The sequence below is a fragment of the Passer montanus genome, unplaced genomic scaffold, assembly GCF_014805655.1.
Source record: "Passer montanus isolate IOZ18808 unplaced genomic scaffold, ASM1480565v1 scaffold243, whole genome shotgun sequence".
Classification (NCBI taxonomy): Eukaryota; Metazoa; Chordata; class Aves; order Passeriformes; family Passeridae; genus Passer; species Passer montanus.
Genome location: NW_024367071.1, coordinates 21939 through 41720, shown reverse-complemented (window position 1 = coordinate 41720; position 19782 = coordinate 21939). Strand labels below are relative to the sequence as shown.

Below are 19782 nucleotides of genomic sequence, written 5' to 3'. Positions count from 1 at the left end.
AGTGCCACCATAGCTAATGCCACCATGGCATAATTTGTCACCGCTGTCACATGCTGGCTCTACCTGTGGCACTGCGGGGCCACTTGTCACTGCTGTCAGGTGCCAGCTGTGCCAGTGCCACCATAGCTAATGCCACCATGGCATAATTTGTCACCGCTGTCACATGCTGGCTCTACCTGTGGCACTGCGGGGCCACTTGTCACTGCTGTCAGGTGCCAGCTGTGCCAGTGCCACCATAGCCAATGCCACCATGGAGTCATTTGTCACTGCTGTCACGCGCTGGCCATGCCAGTCACACTGCAGGGTCATTTGTCACCGCTGTCACATGCCGGCCGCAGCAGTGCCACCATGGGGTCAATGGTCACCGCTGCCACGTGACTCAGACACGCCCCCTTTTTGCCAAGGTCTATGTTTATTGGGCGGGGCCCTCGCCCCGCCCCCAGACCCCGCCCCCACCCAGGGGGCGGGGCCGACACAACAACGACTATGGGAGAGGGGCGGGGCGTGATGGGGCGTGGCCGGTGCGGGGGCGTGGCCGGGCGGGGGCGTGGCCGGGCGCCCCCTAGCGGATGGTGTAGCGCACGTAGGGCACCTCGATGTCGGCGTCGCTGTCGTCGTTGCAGCACAGCTCGAACACCAGCGCCTTGACGTGGCGGCCCAGCTTCTTCTTGGACACCCGCGTCACGATCTCTGTCATCCTGCGGGGACAGGGGACATGGCCTCTGTCATCCTTCAGGGGCAGGGGACATGGGGGATGTGGCACAGACAGGGGGCACTGTCATCCTGTGGGGGCAGGGGACATGGGGGACATGGCAGAGACAGAGGGTACAGTCATCCTGCAGGGACAGGGGACATGGGGGACATGGCAGGGACAGAGGGTACAGTCATCCTGTGGGGACAGGGGACATGGGGGACGTGACAGAGACAGAGGGCACAGCCATCTTTCAGGGACAGGGGACATGGCAGGGACAGAGGGCACAGTCATCCTTCAGGGACAGGGGACATGGGAGACATGGCAGGGACAGGGGGTATGGTCTCTGTAATCCTGTGGGGAGGTGGGGGACATGGCAGAGACAGAGGATACTGCTACTTTGTGGGGACAGGGGACATGCCAGGGACAGGGGGCACGGTCTCTGTCATCCTGCTGGGACAGGGGACTTGGGGGACATGGCAGGGACAGGGGGCATGGGTCATCCTGGGGGGACATGGCAGAGATGTGTCAGAACACGTGGCATGGTCTCTGTCATAGGAGGGTGACACGTGGCAGAGATCATCCTCTAGGGACAAGAGGGGACACAGGGAGTGCCAAAGGGGCACAAAGGGGATGGGCACACACAGGGAGGGGACATGGCCACACCCTGTCCCCACCCCTGGGACATGTCCCCCCACCACAGGGCTGCGTTCTTGTCCCCAGGACACGTCCCTGCCATGGGTTGTGCCCTTCCTCCAGCGGTGCCCTGGACCCCACCCATGTCCCCCCGTGTCCCCATGTCCCCCCCTGTCCCCATGTCCCCAGTGTCCCTACGGTTGGTCGTGGCGCTCGCGCAGCTTGGCGGCCGGCATGAAGAAGGAGTAGAGCATGGACACGCCCTGGGACAGCATGGTGATCTCCAGCCGGTGCTCCTTCTGTGGGGACATGGGGACAGGGCTCAGCGGGGCTGGGGGACAGCGGCCACCACGGGAACCCTGCGGCCTTGGGGACATCGGCCATCACAGGGGTCAGCAGGGCTGGGGGACAGTGGCCACCACGGGAACCCCGTGGCTTTAAGGACATCAGCCACCATGGGGCACCCAAAGGAACCTCATGGCCTTGGGGACAGCAGCCACCACAGGGCTCAGCGGGGCTTGGGGACATTGGCCACCACAGGGGTTTGACCTTTCCCCATTTCCCAGCACTCTCCTCTTGGCTGGGGTGCCTCAGCTGTCCCCTGCACAGCTCCCAGTCCCTCCCAGTCCCTCCCAGTTCCTCCCAGTACCTTGAAGTAGGCGAGGAACTGGCGCAGGGTCATCTCCTGCCCGTCGGGCTGCAGCCCCTGCACCTCGAACCGGTCCCACAGCGTCCACTCCACCTCGTAGTACTGGGGACACGGTGGGGACAGTCAGAGCCACGGGGGGACCCCAAATCCCAGCTGGGAGTGACCCCCAGCCCTACTGTGACCCCAAATCCTCTCTGGGAGTGACCCCCAGCCCCACTGCGACCCCAAATCCCAGCTGGGAGTGACCCCCAGCCCTACTGTGACCCCAAATCCTCTCTGGGAGTGACCCCCAGCCCCACTGCGACCCCAAATCCCAGCTGGGAGTGACCCCCTGCCCCACTGTGCCCCCAAATCCGAGCTGGGAGTGACCTCCAGCCCCACTGCGACCCCCAACCCCCTCTGGGAGGGCCCCCCGCCCCACTTCCTGCTGGGAGTGACCCCCCGCCCTAGTGAGACCCCAAATGCCCTCTGGAAGGGACCCCCAGCCCCACTGTGACCCCAAATCCCCTCTGGGAGTGACCCCAGCCCCACTGCGACCCCAAATCTGTTCTCCCCACACCCCCAGCCCCACTGTGACCCCAAACCCCCTCCAGCCGTGCCCTTGCCCCCTGGCCCTGGCAGTGCCCACCTTGTTGCGGGGGCAGGCGAGGGGCTCGGAGAAGCCCACGAAGGGCAGCGCCAGGTTGAGGAAGGCGTTCTTGTAGGAGCTCAGCCGGCGGTGCCCCTGCACCAGCTTGAAGAGCTCCAGGCACGCCAGGCCCACCACGGCCGCCGTGGTGGTGGCGATGGCCGGGATGATCTTCCCTGCGATCAGTTTGCTCTGGGAACACAAAAAAATGGGATTTAGGCTTTGGGGGATGGCCCCAAAAACCAGCCACAGAACCCCCAGGGCCTCACAGCCCCACCATGGGGTCTGTATGGGCTCTGTGTGTGCCCCACATAAAAACCCCACAGCACCCCATAATAACCCCTGAAATACCCTAAAGCACCCCCTAGCACCCATAAAAACCCCCCAACACCCCATAACAACTCCTGAAATGCCCCAAAGGACCCATAATAACCCTCTAAAAACCCCCCAGCACCCCATAATAACCCCAGAAATACCCTAAAGCACCCCCCAGCACCCATAAAAACCCCACAGCACCCCATAATAACCCCTGAAATACCCTAAAGCACCTATAATAACCCTCTAAAAACCCCACAGCACCCCATAACCCCTGGAACCCCACAAAGCGCCCCCTAGCCCCCATAATAACCCCAGAAATACCCTAAAGCACCCCCCAGCACCCATAAAAACCCCACAGCACCCCATAACCCCTGGAACACCACAAAGCACCCCCTAGCACCCATAATAACCCCATAAAAACCCCCCAGCACCCCATAACAACCCACATAACACACCCAGCACCCCATAACAACCTCTGTAACACCCCCCAGCACCCATAAAAACCCCATAGTGCCCTTGACACCCCACAACAGCCCCATAGGTCCCCCCCAGACCCTCACCCAATGTGGCCTTAGCAGCCCCCCAGTGCTCCCAGTGTCCCCCGGTATCCTCCAGGCCCTATCCCCCAGCCCCTGCCCAGTGCTCCCAGTGCCCACCTTGTGGCGGTCGGCCGGGGGGATGTCGTAGTTCTCTGCCCGCAGGTTGGAGGCAGCCACGATGAAATCCATGTGGAAATTGGTGTCATCGTCCTGGGGACAGCCAGGGAGGGGTGAGGGCACCCAGGGGGGCAGGGGGCACCCAGGGGTGGGTGGGGGGCACTCGGGGGGGCAGCACCCACCTTCTCGAAGTCGATGGGGAACATCCTGAACCCCGGGAGCTCCTCGGGGCTGGGCAGCGACGCCTTCAGCTCCTCCAGGCGCCCGTCATCTGTGGGGAGGGAGGGGCACACGTGAGACCCCCCCTGGTACCCCCCTGGCACCCGTGGGACCTCCCTGGCACCCCCACGGCACCTGTGGGACCCCCAGGCCCTCACCCACAGTGGCATTCAAAGCCCCCCAGTGCGGCATTGGCAGCTCCCCAGTGCCCCCAGCCCCTCTCCCAACATCCCCAGTCCCTCACCCCGTGTTCCCAGTCCCGCCAGTAACCCCCAGTTCCTCTCTCAGTGCCCCCATCCCCTCTCCCAGTTCTCCCAGTCCCTCTCCCAGTGCCCCCATCCCCTCTCCCAGTTCTCCCAGTGCCCACATCCTCTCTCCCCCTCTCCCAACATCCCCATGCCCTCTCCTGGTGCCCCCCAGTGCCCCCATGCCCCTCTCCCCCTCTCCCGGTGCCCCCATCCCCTCTCCCGGTGCCCCCAGCCCCTCTCCCAGTGCCCCCATCCCCTCTCCCGGAGCCCCCAGCCCCTCTCCCGGCGCACCCAGCGCGGCGCTGGCGCTCTGCAGCTCCTGGTCAGACACGTGGATGCGCACGCCGGCCTTGGGCGCGAAGGGCGGCACGCGGACGTGCCGCAGCAGCTCGGCCACGGCCGCCCGGTCCCGCGAGCCCGCGATGCCGTAGCTCTGCGCAAACAGGTTCGCCGCCGCCACCACGTAGTCCAGGTGCAGGGGCTGGGGGACACGGGGCACAGCTGGCACCCAGAGGGGCAGGGATGGCACCCAGAGGGGCACGGGTGGCACCCGCGATGTGGCAGGTGGCACCCAGAAGGGCACGGGTAGCACCCAGAGCGGGGCAGGTGGCACCCACAGGGCATAGGTGGCACTCAGAGGGGCAGGGATGGCACTCACAGGGGGCAGGTGGCACTCAGAAGGGCACAGAGGGCACCCACGGGGCATGGGGGGCACCCATGTGCACCCAGAGCGGGGCAGGTGGCACCCACAGGGCATAGGTGGCACTCAGAGGGGCAGGGATGGCACTCACAGGGGGCAGGTGGCACTCAGAAGGGCACAGAGGGCACCCATGGGGCACAGGTGACACCCAGAGGGGCACAGGGTGAAACCCATGTGGGGCAGGTGGCACCCAGAGGGGGGTAGGTGGCACTCAGAGGGGCACAGGTGACACTCAGAGAGGCACAGGTGGCACCCACAGGGCGGGGGTGGCACCGAGAGGGGCATGGGTGGCACCCACAGGGCACAGGGGGCACTCAGAGGGGCACAGGGGGCACCCACAGGACATGGGGGGCACCCACAGGGGTGTAGGTGGCACCCAAAGGGGCCGGAGTGACACCCAGAGGGGCAAAGGTGGCACCAACAAGGGGAAGGTGACACCTAAAAGTAACAGTGCAGCACTAAAGGGGATGAAGGTGGCACTGAAGAGTGACAGGTGACACCCAAGGGTGACGGGTGACACTAAAGGTGGCAGTGTGGCACTCACAGGGGATGGAGTGGCACTCATGGAGCACCCACAGAGCACAGGTGGCACTCAGAGAGGGGCACAGGTGACGTCCCCTCCCGTAAGTGACACAGCCCCTCCCCAGGTGACACAGGTGAGGTCCCCTCCCCAGGTGACACAGCCCCTCCCCAGGTGACCCAGGTGAGGTCCCCCAGGTGACACAGGTGAGGTCCCCCAGGTGACACAGCCCCTCCCCAGGTGACACAGGTGAGGTCCCCTCCCCAGGTGAGCCAGCCCCTCCCCAGGTGACACAGATGAGGTCCCCCAGGTGACACAGGTGAGGTCCCCCGGGTGACCCTGCCCCTCCCCAGGTGACCCAGGTGAGGTCCCCTCCCCAGGTGACCCCACTCACGTTGTCGGGGTCGAACACGAGGGGGTGGGGGCAGCGCTTGGGCCCCGACCAGAACAGGGTCCCCGAGTTTGTTTTCTGGGAGGAGAGAGAAAATTTGGGTTAATGAGGTCATTAATTTAGGTTATTGAGTTATTAATTGGAGTTACCAAGCCAATTATTTAGGTTAACAATGCATTAATTAGATTAATGAGATAATCAAGGGGTGCTCCCCTATCTTGACGGACCTTGGGGTAAATGAAGTAATTAATAGGGTTAACAAGGTAATGGGTGTTAATGAGGTAATTAATTAGTAGGTGTTGGAGTAAATGAAGGAAGGGGGTAAGTAAGATCACTAATGGGGTTTATGTGATAATTAATCAGGACTAACAATGTAATTAATAAATTAACGTGTTAATTAAGACAGTCCCACCTGTCCCGGGGGGAGGTTGTGCAGCAGCTGGCGGATGTTGGGGTAAATGAGGTAATTGACTGGGGTAAATGAGGAACTAATGGGGTTAATAGGGTAATTAATCAGGACTAAAGATGTCATTAGTTAACTAACGAGTTGATGAGGCTCTCCCACCTGTGTCCCAGGGGCAAGTTGTGCACCAACTAGTAGATATTGGGGTAAATGAGATTGGGGTAAATGAAGCAATGGGGGTAAATAAGGTAACTAATGGAGTTAATAGGGTAATTAATCAGGGCTAACAAGGTAATTAATCAGGTTAGTTACAGGTGCCCACCTGTCCTGGGGGGGGAAGTTATGCAGCAGCTGGTGGATATTGAGGTAAATGCAGTTGGGGTAAATGAAGCAATGGGGGTAAATAAGGTAACTAATGGAGTTAATAGAGTAATTAATCAGGGCTCACAATGCCATTAATTAAGTTAATAAGGTAATTAACGCTGTCCCACCTGTCCCAGGGGGAAATTGTGCAGCAGCTAGTAGATATTGGGGTAAATGAGATTGGGGTAAATGACACAACGGGGGTAAACGAGGTAACTAATGGGGTTAATAGGGTAATTAACCAGGACTACCGATATCATTAATTAACTAACGAGTTAATGAGGCTGTCCCACCTGTCCTGGGGGGAAGTTGGGCAGCAGCTGGCGGATGTTGGGGTAAATGAGATTGGGATAAATGACGCAACAGGGGTAAACGAGGTAACTAATAGGGTTAATAGGGTAATTAATCAGGACTATCGATGTAGTTAATTAACTAACGAGTTAATGAGGCTGTCCCACCTGTCCTGGGGGGAAGTTGGGCAGCAGCTGGCGGATGTTGGGGTAAATGAGATTGGGGTAAATGACGCAACGGAGGTAAACGAGGTAACTAATAGGGTTAATAGGGTAATTAACCAGGACTACCGATATTATTAATTAACTAACGAGTTAATGAGGCTGTCCCACCTGCCCCGGGGGGAAGTTGTGCAGCAGCTGGCGGATGTTGTTGCTGTACTGGCGGTGCCAGTGCCGGCAGGCCCAGGCCACGCAGTCGGGCCAGGCGCGGGGCCGGTCGCTGACCAGGCTGCGCTGCACGGCCTCCAGCACCTCCAGCGGCTGCGTGCCCGCCAGGCGCAGGGTGCGCTCCAGGAACTTGGGGTCCCTGGGGGAGAAAGGGGGTACAGGGGTTAGGGGGATCCCAAACAGGCCAGGGTGCGCTCCAGGAACTTGGGGTCCCTGGGGGGAAAAGGGGTACAGGGGTTAGGGGGGTCACAGGGCACAGGGTGCGCTCCAGGAACTTGGGGTCCCTGGCCAAGAAACTCAACTGTTGACCTTGAGTACAAAATTCAACCATTGACATTGACCAAGAAACTCAACTGTTGACGTTGAGCACAAAATTGTATCATTAATATCAACCAGAAAAACCAATTACTGATGTTGATTGAAGAAACTCGACTGTTGGCACTGAACACAAAATTCTATCCTTGATGTTGGCCAAGAAACTCAACCTCTGACGCTGCCAAAGAAACTCAACCGTTGATGTTGAGCACAAAACTTAATTGTTGATGCTGGCCAAGAAACTAACGAGCACAAAACTCAACTGGTAACACTGGCCAAAAAACTCAACTGTTGATGTTCAGCATGAAACTCAACCGCTGATGTTGACCAAGAAACTCAACCATTGATGTTCGTCAAGAAACTGAAGTGTTGACATTGAGTCAACCGCTGACGTTGAGCACAAAACTCAATCCTTGACATTCAGCGTGAAACTCACCCATTGACCTTGGCCAACTCAATGGCATCCTCTTAAGGGGGGCTGCCCAACCTCCACTGGCTCTGGCCCTCCAGACCCCCCCAAACTCTGCCCCTCATTGTCCCCCCAACTCCTCCCTCCCCACCCACTCCAGCTTGGTGCAGCCAACCCAACGCTGGCCAACGCTCTGGTCACTCCCAGCCCTCACCGTGACGTCCCACGGCCGGAAGAGGAACTGGCGGTTGAGGTTGGACTTCTCGATGGTGTCCATGTCGGTGACGGTGACGCTGCCCTCGGGGCCGCAGCCCAGGCCCACCATGGCGAAGTTCTTGAGCAGCTCGCAGCCGATGGCCCCCGCTCCCACCTGCCAGGGACACGTGGGGACACGTGGGGACAGAGCACGAGGTGGCCCAGGGAGTTGGGGACATGTGGGGACAGAGGTGGGGACATGTGGGGGGCACAGCAGGAGGTGGCCCAGGGAGCTGGGGACATGTGGGGACAGAGGTGGGGACACAGCAGGAGGTGATGCAGGGAGTTGGGGACATGTGGGGACACAGCAGGAGGTGGCCCAGACAGTTGGGGACATGTGGGGACAGAGGTACGCTGCCCTCGGGGCCGCAGCCCAGGCCCACCATGGCGAAGTTCTTGAGCAGCTCGCAGCCGATGGCCCCCGCTCCCACCTGCCAGGGACACGTGGGGACACGTGGGGACAGAGCACGAGGTGGCCCAGGGAGTTGGGGACATAGGTGGGGACACAGCAGGAGGTGGCCCGGTGTGTTTGGACACACGTTGGAAAAGGGATGGGGGTGAGAGAACACTTTGGGACACTCAGAGGACACTAGAACAGAGTTGGGGACATAAGGGACATTGAGGACAAGCAGACAACTCGAAGGAACAATCAGGAAACGTGTGGGGACACCAGGGAACAGCTAAGGGACACATGGGGACACTTTGGGTGGCCCGGAAAGGCTGGGGACGTGCACATAGGTGACACCTGGTAAATACACAAAGGGAAATCTGGTGACGTTTGAGGAACAGGTGACAATGCAAGAGGCTCGTGGACGATAGAGAACACGGGTGGGGACACTGGGGACAGTGGGGACACTGACCACGAAGTACTTCTGGGCGCCCAGCTTGGCCTGAAGATCAGCCCCGAACACGGCGATCTGCCCGTCGTAGCGGCTGTTGCGCTGGGGACAATGCGACACCGGGTTCACCTGGCTGTGTCACCTGCCAGGGGACACCCCCGCGGCTGCAGAGCCACCACGGGGACTCAGGGGTGACAGCAGCCATGGCTATGTCCGCAAGGAATGACCACCCATGGGTGCTGGGTGGCCACCCTGACCCTGTGATGCTCCTGCTGTCCCCAACGGGGTGACCAATGGGGATCCCCCAAGAAATGTTCTCCAACCCATGTCCCCCCAAGGTGACACCACCCAGGGATGACACCCGCAGCCCCCCTGGTGTCCCCCAGCCCCCAAGGGATGTCCCCAACCCCCAAGGGTGCTCCCTAACCCAAGGAATGTCCCACCCAGCCCACAAGGATGTCGCCAGTCCCCAAGGGGTGTCCCCTCACAAGCTGGCACTGCTCCTTGGGTGTCCCCCAGCCCCCAGGGACATCCCCCAGATGTCCCCATGTCCCCTCACCAGCCAGCACTGCTCCTCAGGTGTCTCCCAACATCCCCAGTGTCCCCCAGCCCTCCCAGGTGTCCCCGTGTCCCCTCACCGGCCGGCACTGCTCCTCGGTCAGCAGCGTGTCGCGGTTCTGTTCAGGTGTCCCCCAGCCCCCCCAGGTGTCCCCAGGTGTCCCCGTGTCCCTCACCGGCCGGCACTGCTCCTCGGTGAGCAGCGTGTCGCGGTTCTCCTCAGGCAGACACTCGAGTGCGTCGAAGTAAAGCCACTGCGTGATGGGCGTGAACTTCCCCGACACGGCCTGGGGGACAGGGACAGCCCGGGGACAGTCAGGGACAGCTTGGGGACATGTCAGGGACAGTGAAATGCTGGGGGACACATCAGGGACATCCCAAGGGATGCATCAGGGACATCCTAGGGACACATGAGGGACAGGACCTCAGGGGACACATGAGGGACAGGATGCTGGAGGACACGTTGGGGACATCCCAGGGGACACGTCAGGGACAGGGCTGGGACCCTGGGGGACATGTCAAGAACAGGACAAGGACAAAGCAGCAACCTCATGGTGACATGACAGGGACAGGGACCTGGAAACGTGTAAGGGACAGGGATACGGGGGACGCATCAGGGACAGGACAAGGACAAAGCAGGAACCTCAGGGTGACATGTCAGGGACAAGGCCAGGACCCCAAGGGACACATTAGGGACAGGACTTCGGGGGAACCCCAGTGAACACCTCAGGGACACCACAGTGACCCCAGGGGATGCTACAGAACACAGACACTGAGTCTGGTACCCCAGGCAGGGCCAGGTGAGTGACTCCAGCTGTGACACACGGGGACAGCAGCCCCAGGTGGCCTTGGGGACATGGGGACACGGTACCTTCATGACCTCCTGCGCGGCCAGGCCGCCGATGAAGGCGTTGACCGGGGCCAGGTCGCCGGTGGCCTGGAAGGCCAATTCCCGCACCAGCTCCTCGTCCAGCTCGGCCCCCGCGGCCACCTCCTTGGTCAGGGCCACCACCTCGGCCGCATCACCCTGCCGGGGACAACGACAGGGACACGGTGGTGGGGACAGCAGGGAAGGGCCACGAGCAGGGCTGGGTGGTCTCCATGGCCTCAGCCTCCCCAAAGGCCATTCCACAGTCTGTGACACCCCCAAATGATGCCACCAGTGTCCCCAAAAGATAGTGGGACCGTGACGGCGGTCCCTGTTGGTGCAGGACCCAGTGGCTCCATGTCCCCAATGTCCCTGCAAGCCCTAACCACCCTTTACCCCTCTGATGTCCCCAAATTCTAGTGAAGCCCTGGTGACCTCCATGTTCCCAACACCCTCCATGTCCCCAGTGCCACCAGGACTCCAGAGACATTGCGTTGGGACAGATCATGGTGGCCTCCATGTCCCAAACACCCTCAGTGTCTCCAGTGTCACCAGCTGGTGACAGGGCCCTGGGGGTGGCCATGATGGGGCAGGTCACAGTGACCTCCAGGTGCCCAACACTCTCAATGTCCCCAGTGTCACCAACCCGATGTGGCCATGATGGGGCAGGTCATGTGGCCTCCATGTCCCCAACACCCTCAATCTCCTCAGTGTCACCAACTGGACATGGCCATGATGGGACAGACCATAGTGACCTCTATGTCCCCAGTGCCACCACCTGGGGGTGGCCATAATGGGACAGGGCATGGTGGCCTCCATGTCCCCAACACCCTCAGTGTCCCCAGGTCACCAACTCGATGTGGCCATGATGGGGCAGGTCATGGCAGCCTCCAACGCCCCAGACATCCCTGCACCCTGCTGTCCCCCTGGTGTCCCCGCGGTGTCCCCGGTGTCCCCACCTGGTGGCGGGGCCGCGGGGCGCGGCCGTGCTGCCGCAGGAAGCGGTGCAGGCCCTGCCACGCCCAGTGCAGCATCGAGGGCCTCTCGGCCTTCCCGAAATCCGTCACCATCATCTCGGGCTCGGCCATTGCGTCCCGCAACCGTTTCTGGAGGAGACAGCCCAGTGTAAACCAGTACAAACCAGCAGAGCTCAGTATTAACCACTATAATCCAGTATAAACCACTATAAACCAGTATAAACCATTAACCCAGTATAACCCAGTAGAGCCCAGTACCCCCAGTACCCTGTCAGTGCATCCCACAACTGTTTCTGGAGGAGACAGCCCAGTGTAAACCAGTACAAACCAGCAGAGCTCAGCATAAACAACTATAGCCCAGTATAATCCACTATAACCCAGTATAAACCACTATAGCCCAGTATAAACCATTAACCCAGTATAACCCAGTACAGCCCAGTGTCCCGCAACCGTTTCTGGAGGAAACAGCCCAGTGTAAACCAGTATAAAACACCAAGAGCTCAATATAAACCACCATAACCCAGTATAAACCAGTATAACCCAGTACAGCCCAGCGTCCTGCAACCGTTTCTGGGACAGGACAAGGACAGGTGACACCCCAGTATAAACCAGTACAGCCCAGTACACCCTAAGCACATCCCACAACCGTTCCTGAGGGGACACCCCAGTGTAAACCAGTATAAACCTGTGCAGCCCAGTATAAACCTGTACAGCCCAGTATAAACCAGTACAGCCCAGTATAAACCAGCACAACAACGTATAGCCCAGTTCAAACCAGTAGAGCCTCGTGCAACTCTAATGTAACCCAACATAAACCAGTACAACCCGCTATAAAACGGTGCACAAACCAGTATAAGCCTGTACAGCCCAGTATAATCCAGTACAACCCAGTATAGCTCTTTATAACCTTGTACAGTCCAGTATAAACCAGTACATGTCAGCATAACCCAACACAAACCAATATAACCCAGTTCAACCCAGTATAGCCCAGTAAAATCCACTGGCTCCCAAGTCCCTCCCAGTGCCCTCCCAGTGCCCCCAGTGCCACTCACGAAGTGGATGTGCTTGGGCATCTTGACCTGGGTGACGATGCCACCCCGCACGTAGTCCCCGTAGCTGCTGGTGTCCCCAATGCTGAATGTGTAGGGCCCTGGGGACACGGGGGTGTCACCAGGGCACCCCAAAAAGGGGCCCAGGTGTGTGGGGCACCCCAAAAATGGGTCCTGGCACTGCCAGAAAGGTGTCTGTGCCATCCAGAAGACTCCCCCAAAAAGTGACCCCAGGCAACCAGAATGTCCCCAAAACCAGACTGTGGGGTCTAGAGGAGACTCAGGTGTATCAGAGGCCCCCAAAAAGGGCCCCAGGTGCATCAGAAACCCTAAAAAAGACCCCCAGGTACCTCAGAGAACCCCCCCAACACAGCCCCAGGTGCCTCAGACACAGCCCTAGCACAGCTCCAGGTGCCTCAGGGACCCCAAAAATGACCACAGGTGCCCCAGAGACCCCAAGAAGGGCTTCAGGTGCCTCACAGACCCCAAAAAGGACCCCCAAGTACCTCAGAGACCCCCCACCAAGCAGCCCCAGGTACCTCAGAGACCCCAAAAAGGGCCCCAGGTGCCTCAGTGACCCCCCCAGAGCAGCCCCACGTGCCTCAGAGACCCCAAAAGGACCCCCGGGTGAGGGCCCCCCAGGCCAGGGCTCACCCAGCACGCGGATCTCCACGGGCCCGCAGCGGTTCAGCTCCTCCATCCCCTCCACCTCCGTGAAGGTGACGAAGTCGCCCGTCTCGAAGCCGTGACGCGCCTCGTCCAGGCAGGTCACCTCCCCAGGACAGCCCTGGGGACACGGGACAGCGTCAGGGGACATGGTGGGGGACACCCAGGAACCTCCCTGAGACAGCCCTTGGGACATGGGACACCCAGGTACCTCCCCGGGACAGCCTTGGGGACAAGGGACAGTGTGAGGGGACACGGGGGGACACTCAGAAACCTCCCTGAGACAGCCCTGGGGACATGGGACACCCAGGAACCTCCCCAGGACAGCCCTGGGGACACGGGACAGAGTCAGGGGACACAGGACAGCATGAGGGGACACGGGGAGACACCCAGGAACCTCCCCAGGACAGCCCTGGGGACATGGGATAGTGTCAGGGGACATGGGGGGACACCCAGGAACCTCCCTGGGACAGCCCTGGGGACACGGGGCACTGTCAGGGGACATGGGGGGACACCCAGGAACCTCCCCGGGACAGCCTTGGGGACATGGGACACTGTCAGGGGACATGGGGAGATGGGGAGGACATCCAGGACAGCCCTGGGGACACGGGGCACTGTCAGGGGACATGGGGGGGGACACAAGGCACCATGAGGGGACATGGTGGGGACACCGGGACACCCAGGAATCCAGAGGGGACCTCACCCAGAGGGGACCAGGACACCCCAAAACCCCCCTGGGGAACATGAGGGGACACGGCGGGGACACAGAGGGTGTTGAGGGGACCAGGACACCCCAAAAGCCCCCTGGGGACACCCCAGAGCTGTCCCCTCCCCGTACCTTGGTGACCATGGACACCATGGCACTGAGGGGCTGCTCCCCGTTGGGGTCTGTCACCACCATGTCGTCCCCAAAGTCACAGAATAGCTGCCTGTGAGGGGTGGGGGGGTCAGTGTGAAACCCCAAAAGGAATCCAGCCTAAAATCCCACCCCAAAAATCCCAACCCCAAAAATAATCTCCTAAAAATTCCCCCCTAAAAGGGACCCACCCTAAAATCCCCACCTCAACAATCCCAACCCAAAATCCCACCCCAGAAATGAACATCCTAAAATCTTCCCTCCCAAAAATTCCTTAAAAATCCCACTCCAGAAGGGATCTGCTCTAAAATGCCCACCCTAAAATCTCACCCCAGAAAAGAATCTGCTAAAAAATCCACCCCAAAAGTCGTCGACCATAAAATCTCCACGCTAAAATCCTCACACCAAAAAGGAACCTTCTAAAAATAAACCCAAAAGAGACCCACCCCAAGAGATGCACCCCAAAAAATCTCACCCCAAAAGAGATCTGCCCCAAAAGGGTCCAATCCCAAAAGAGATCTGCCCCAAAAAGGACCCATCCCAAAAGAGACTCCCCCAGAAAAGACCCATCCCAAAAGGGATCCACCCCAAGAAGGACCCCCCAGAAAACACCCACCCCAAAAGGGACCCACCCCAAAAGGGACCCCAAAGGCCCCGCGTGCCCGGCTCTCACCCGAAGAGCCCGCGCGTGTCGGCCACCACCAGTTTGATGCCGTGGCTGTGGCAGAAATCGCCCACCCAGAGCTGCTCCTCCAGCGGGGAGTTGGTCAGCACCACCACCTGTGGGACAGGGCACCTGGGCACTCACCTGGGCACCCAGCTGGGTACTCACCTGGGCACTAATCTGGGCACTAACTTGGGGAACCTGGGCACACAGCTGGGCATACACCTGGGCGCTAATCTAGGGAATATGGGCACTCACCTGGGTGCCCACGTGGGCACTAACCTTGGCAATCTGGGCACACACCTAGGCACTCACCTGCGTGCCCACCTGGGAACTAAGCTGGGGAATCTGGGCACTCACCTGGGCACTCACCTGAGTGCTCACCTGGGCACTAACCTGGGCAATCTGGGCACTCACCTGGGCACTCAGCTGGGTGCCCACCTGGGTACTCACCGGGCTCACATGGGCCACCTGGACTACCTAGGCCACCTGGCCCGCAGGTGGGCACACCTGTCTGAGAGGACTCACCTGGGTGCCCACGTGGGCACTAACCTTGGCAATCTGGGCACACACCTAGGCACTCACCTGCGTGCCCACCTGGGAACTAAGCTGGGGAATCTGGGCACTCACCTGGGCACTCACCTGGGTACTCACCAGGCTCACATGGGCCACCTGGATTACCTAGGCCACCTGGCCCGCAGGTGGGTACACCTGTCTGAGAGAACACACCTGTCCCCAGGTGGGCACACCTGTCTGAGAGCTACACCTGCTGTCAGGTGGGCACACCTAGGGGTTACACCTGCTGCCAGGTGGGCATACCTGTCTGAGGGTTACATCTGTACCCAGGTGGGCACACCTGTCTGAGAGCTACACCTGCTGCCAGGTGGGCACACCTGGGGGTTACACCTGTGCCCAGGCCTGCCTGAACAACACACCTGTCCCCAGGTGGGCACACCTGTCTGAGAGCTACACCTGCTGCCAGGTGGGCACACCTAGGGGTTACACCTGCTGCCAGGTGGGCACACCTAGGGGTTACACCTGCTGCCAGGTGGGCACACCTGCCTGAACATAACACCTGTCCCCAGGTGGGCACACCTGTCTGAGAGCTACACCTGCTGCCAGGTGGGCACACCTGGGGGTTACACCTGTGCCCAGGTGGGCACAGCCGTGCCAGCTCACCTGGAATGTGCCCAGCAGCTCCTGGGACAGCGGCTCCCGGGTGCTGCTCACGGCCACGTAGGAGTTGAGCTCGGCCAAGCGCGGCAGCGTGGCCTCGGCCCGGCTGCGCCCCACGTCCTCCTCCCGCAGGTAGAACTGGGGGGAACGAGGAGTCAGGAACCCCAGAAAAACACCAAAACAACCCCAAAACCACCCCAAAACAATCCCCAAAATAACCCCAAAACATCCCCAAAACAACCCCAAAAGAACTCCAAACAATCCCAAAACATCCCCCAAACACCCCCACATCCTCCTCCCGCAGGTAGAACTGGGGGAAGGAGGGGTCAGGAACCCCAAAAAACCACCAAAACAACTCCCAAAACACCCCAAAATAACCCCCAAAACACCCCCAAACAACCCCCAAAACACCCCCAAACAACCCCAAAAACATCCCCAAAACAACCCCTAAACATCCCCAAAACATCCCCAAAAACATCCTCTAAACATCCCCACAACAATCCCAAAAACATCCCCAAAACACCCCCTAAAAAAATCCCGAAAACACCCCCCAAAAAAATGCCCCAAACACCCCACATCCCCCTCCCACAGGTAGAACTGGGGGGCATGAGGGTCAGGAACCCCCAAACATCCCCAAAATAACCCCATAAACAACCCCAAAACCATCCCAAAACACGCCATGTCCTCCTGCTGCAGGTAAAATGGGGAGGGGAATTGAAGAGTAGGGGGGCCTGGAACCTCCAAGAAACCCTTCAAAACCCCCCCAAAACCCCAAAAACAACCCCAAGACTCCCCCAAAACATCCCAAAATCCTCACAACATGCTCCCAACACCCCCAAAACCAACCCCAAACACCCCAAAATCCCTCCAAATTCCCCCAAACTACCCCAAAACCCCCCAAACCACCCCAATAAACCCCCCTCAAAATCCCCTCACACCCAGAAGAAACTCCAGCACCCAAATGCAGCAATTAATGACATTTTAGGGTAAAAAGAAACCCCAAAAAGCCCAGGAAACCCCCCAAGGACGCACCTGGGAGGCCAGGTCGGCCCAGGCTGCGGGGTGGGGGTCGTGCAGGGTGACGGATTTGACTCCCCCCAGCACCAGGTTCTTGGCCACCTCCACGCCCAGCCCCCGCAGCCCCGACACCAGCACGTTGGAGGTCTGCATGCGCTTCATGGCCTCGTGGCCCAGCACGTACCTGGGGGGAAAAACCCCAAAAACGTCAGGGGGAACCCTAAAAAGACCACAGGAACTCAGAGCTCGCAGGGGAAACTCGTCAAGGTTGGAGGAACCCCCCTCAGTTTAAGTGCGTCCTGCTTAATTATCTATATTTATAAAAAATCCCAAATTGGTGGGGAAACCCTAATCCATGAGACCCCTCCAAACCCATAAAGAACCCCAAGTCTTTGGAGGAACCCCAAATCCATAAAGAACCCAAATAAACTCAATGAGAACCCAAACGCCTCAATGAGATGCCAAGAAACTCAATGGGAACCCAAAAACTTCAACGGGAACTCAAAACTCAAGAGGGGAAACTCGTCAAGGTTACAGAACTCCCCCCAGTTCAAATGTGTCCTGCTTAATTATCCATATTTATAAAAAATCCCAAATTGGTGGGGAAACCCTAATCCATGAGACCCCTCCAAACCCATAAGGAACCCCAAGTCTTTGGAGGAACCCCAAATCCATAAAGAACCCCGATCTTTAAGGACCCAACAAAACTCAATGAGAACCCAAACACTTCAATGAGATCCCAAAGAATTCAATGGGAACCCAAAAACCTCAATGGGAACTCAAAAATCTCAATGGGAACCCAAAACTCTCAGGGGAACCCCCTCAAGGCTGTAGAACCCCCCTCCAATTCGAATGCATCCCATTTAACTCACCATACTTACAAAAAATCCCAAATTTATAAGAAAACCCAAATCCACGCCACATCCCCAAATCCGTGGGGACACCACAACTCACAGGGCAAACCCCAAACTATGGGGAAACCCTGAATCCACAAGGAACCTCAAATCCAGGGGGAAATCCCAAATCCATGAAGACCCCACAGCTCACAGAGCAAACCCCAAACTATCCGTGGGGACACCACAACTCACAGGGCAAACCCCAATCTATGGGAAAACCCCAAATCTATAAGGAACCCCAAATCCATGGGGAAATCCCAAATCCATAAAGAACCCCAAATCCATGAGAAAACCCCAAACTACGGAGAAACCCTAAATCCAGGGGGAGACCCCAAATCCATAAGGAACCCCAAACTATAGGGAAAACCCCAAATCCAGGCGGAGACCCCAAACTGTGGGGACTCCCCCACTCCATAGGGAGCCCCCCAAGTCCGTGGAGATCCCAAACCCCTTGGGGACCCAAACTATGGGGAAACCCCAAATCCACAAGGAACCTCAAATCCATTGTGAAACCCCAAATCCATAAGGAACCTCAAATCCATGGGGAAACCCCAAATCCACAAGGAACCTCAAATCCATTGTGAAACCCCAAATCCATAAGGAACCTCAAATCCATGGGGAAACCCCAAATCCACAAGGAACCTCAAATCCATGAAGACCCCACAGCTCACAGGACAAACCCCAATCTACGAGGAAACCCCAAATCCATAAGGAACCCATGGGGAAATCCCAAACTGTGGGGACTCCCCCACTCCATAGGGAGCCCCCCAAGTCCGTGGAGATCCCAAACCCTCCTTGGGGACCCCAAACTCCCCTTGGGGACCCCAAACCCCCCTTGGGGACCCCAGAATGTCACAGCTGGCGGGAGTAGAGCCCCTCATCGATCTCGGCCTCGGCCCCGTTCTTCGCCATTCCCTGGGGACAGAGGGGACAGCGGTGTCACCACGGGGACAGCAGTGGCACCACGGGGACACCAGGGTGACCATGGGTGCTGTGACACCCTGAGACAGGGAGCAGGACCCCCAAGAGGTGGCAGGGGATGGCAGAGCGGTGTCACTCTGTGGTGACAACAGTTGGGCAGGTGACACCTTGTGGGTGACACTACCCGTTGTTGAGGGGACATTGGGGACCTGGGGGACAAATGTCACCCTCAGGACAAAGAAAGGGACAGCAAAGGACAGTACTTGTCACCAAGGCATCGTTAACAGAGTGACCCCGAGCGGACTCAAGGGACACTGAGGGACATGTGCCACCCCCAAGACCTGAAGGTGACACCGTGTGGGTGACACCGCCCATGCTGGGGGGGACACTGTGGACAAATGTCACCCCCAGGACAAAGAGGGACCCCACAAGGGACAGTAAATGACTCTGAGCAGAGTAAGGGGACAGCAAGGGACACACGCCACCCCCAAGACCCACAGGTGACAGCAGGTGACAGCAGGTGGCACCGCGGCCCCAGCAGCAGCTCTGAGCGCCACAGAGGTGACAATGACACCAGGGGCTCCCCAGAGGGTGACAAAGCCCCTGTGGGGGGTCTGGGGTCTCCGAGGGGGCGGTGGCACTCGGGAGGGTCGGTGGCACTGGGCAGAGGTGGTGGCACTGGGCAGGGGTGGTGGCACTCGGCAGGGGTGGTGGCACTCAGGAGGGGATGGTAGCACTCAGGAGAGTTTGGTGGCACTCAGGAGGGCTGGTGGCACTGGGCAGGGGTAGTGGCACTGGGCAGGGGTGGTGGCACTCGGAGGGGTGGTGGCACTGGGGAGGGGGTGGTGGCACTCAGCAGGGTTGGTGGCACTGGGCAGGGGTGGTGGCACTCAGCAGGGGATGGTGGCACTCGGGAGGGGTGGTGGCACTGGGCAGGGGTGGTGGCACTGGGCAGGGGGGGTGGCACTCAGGAGGGGATGGTGGCACTCGGGAGGGTTGGTGGCACTGGGCAGGGGTGGTGGCACTGGGCAGGGGTGGTGGCACTCACGTTGGCGGGGGTGACGCTCGGGGACACGGCGGGGGCAGGGGCGCGGCTGGAGCCCGTCGGTGGCTCTGACCCAGAGACGCGGCGCTTCTTCGACAGCGGGGAGCTGGACATCTGGGGACAGGGACAGGGGACACTCAGGGACTGCTGGGGACACTGCTGGGGACAG

At 59.3% G+C, this 19782-nt stretch overlaps 1 protein-coding gene across 1 annotated transcript; it reads right to left on the bottom strand.

The window, feature by feature from the left end:
• Positions 1-391: 391 nt before the first annotated feature.
• UBA1 (ubiquitin like modifier activating enzyme 1) lies at positions 392-19766 on the bottom strand. The gene is made up of 22 exons (XM_039711201.1): positions 19617-19766; positions 18504-18562; positions 16767-16935; positions 15738-15872; positions 14568-14674; positions 13877-13967; positions 13027-13159; positions 12376-12473; positions 11306-11452; positions 10350-10505; positions 9655-9765; positions 8942-9022; positions 8041-8196; positions 7046-7315; positions 5660-5734; positions 4337-4526; positions 3761-3849; positions 3579-3671; positions 2605-2796; positions 1977-2078; positions 1526-1626; positions 392-698 (listed from the first exon to the last, which is right to left on the bottom strand). The coding sequence occupies exons 1-22, from the start codon at positions 19725-19727 to the stop codon at positions 563-565; spliced, it is 2802 nt and encodes a 933-aa protein (XP_039567135.1). The 5' UTR covers positions 19728-19766; the 3' UTR covers positions 392-562.
• Between the last annotated feature and the right edge of the window lie 16 nt (positions 19767-19782).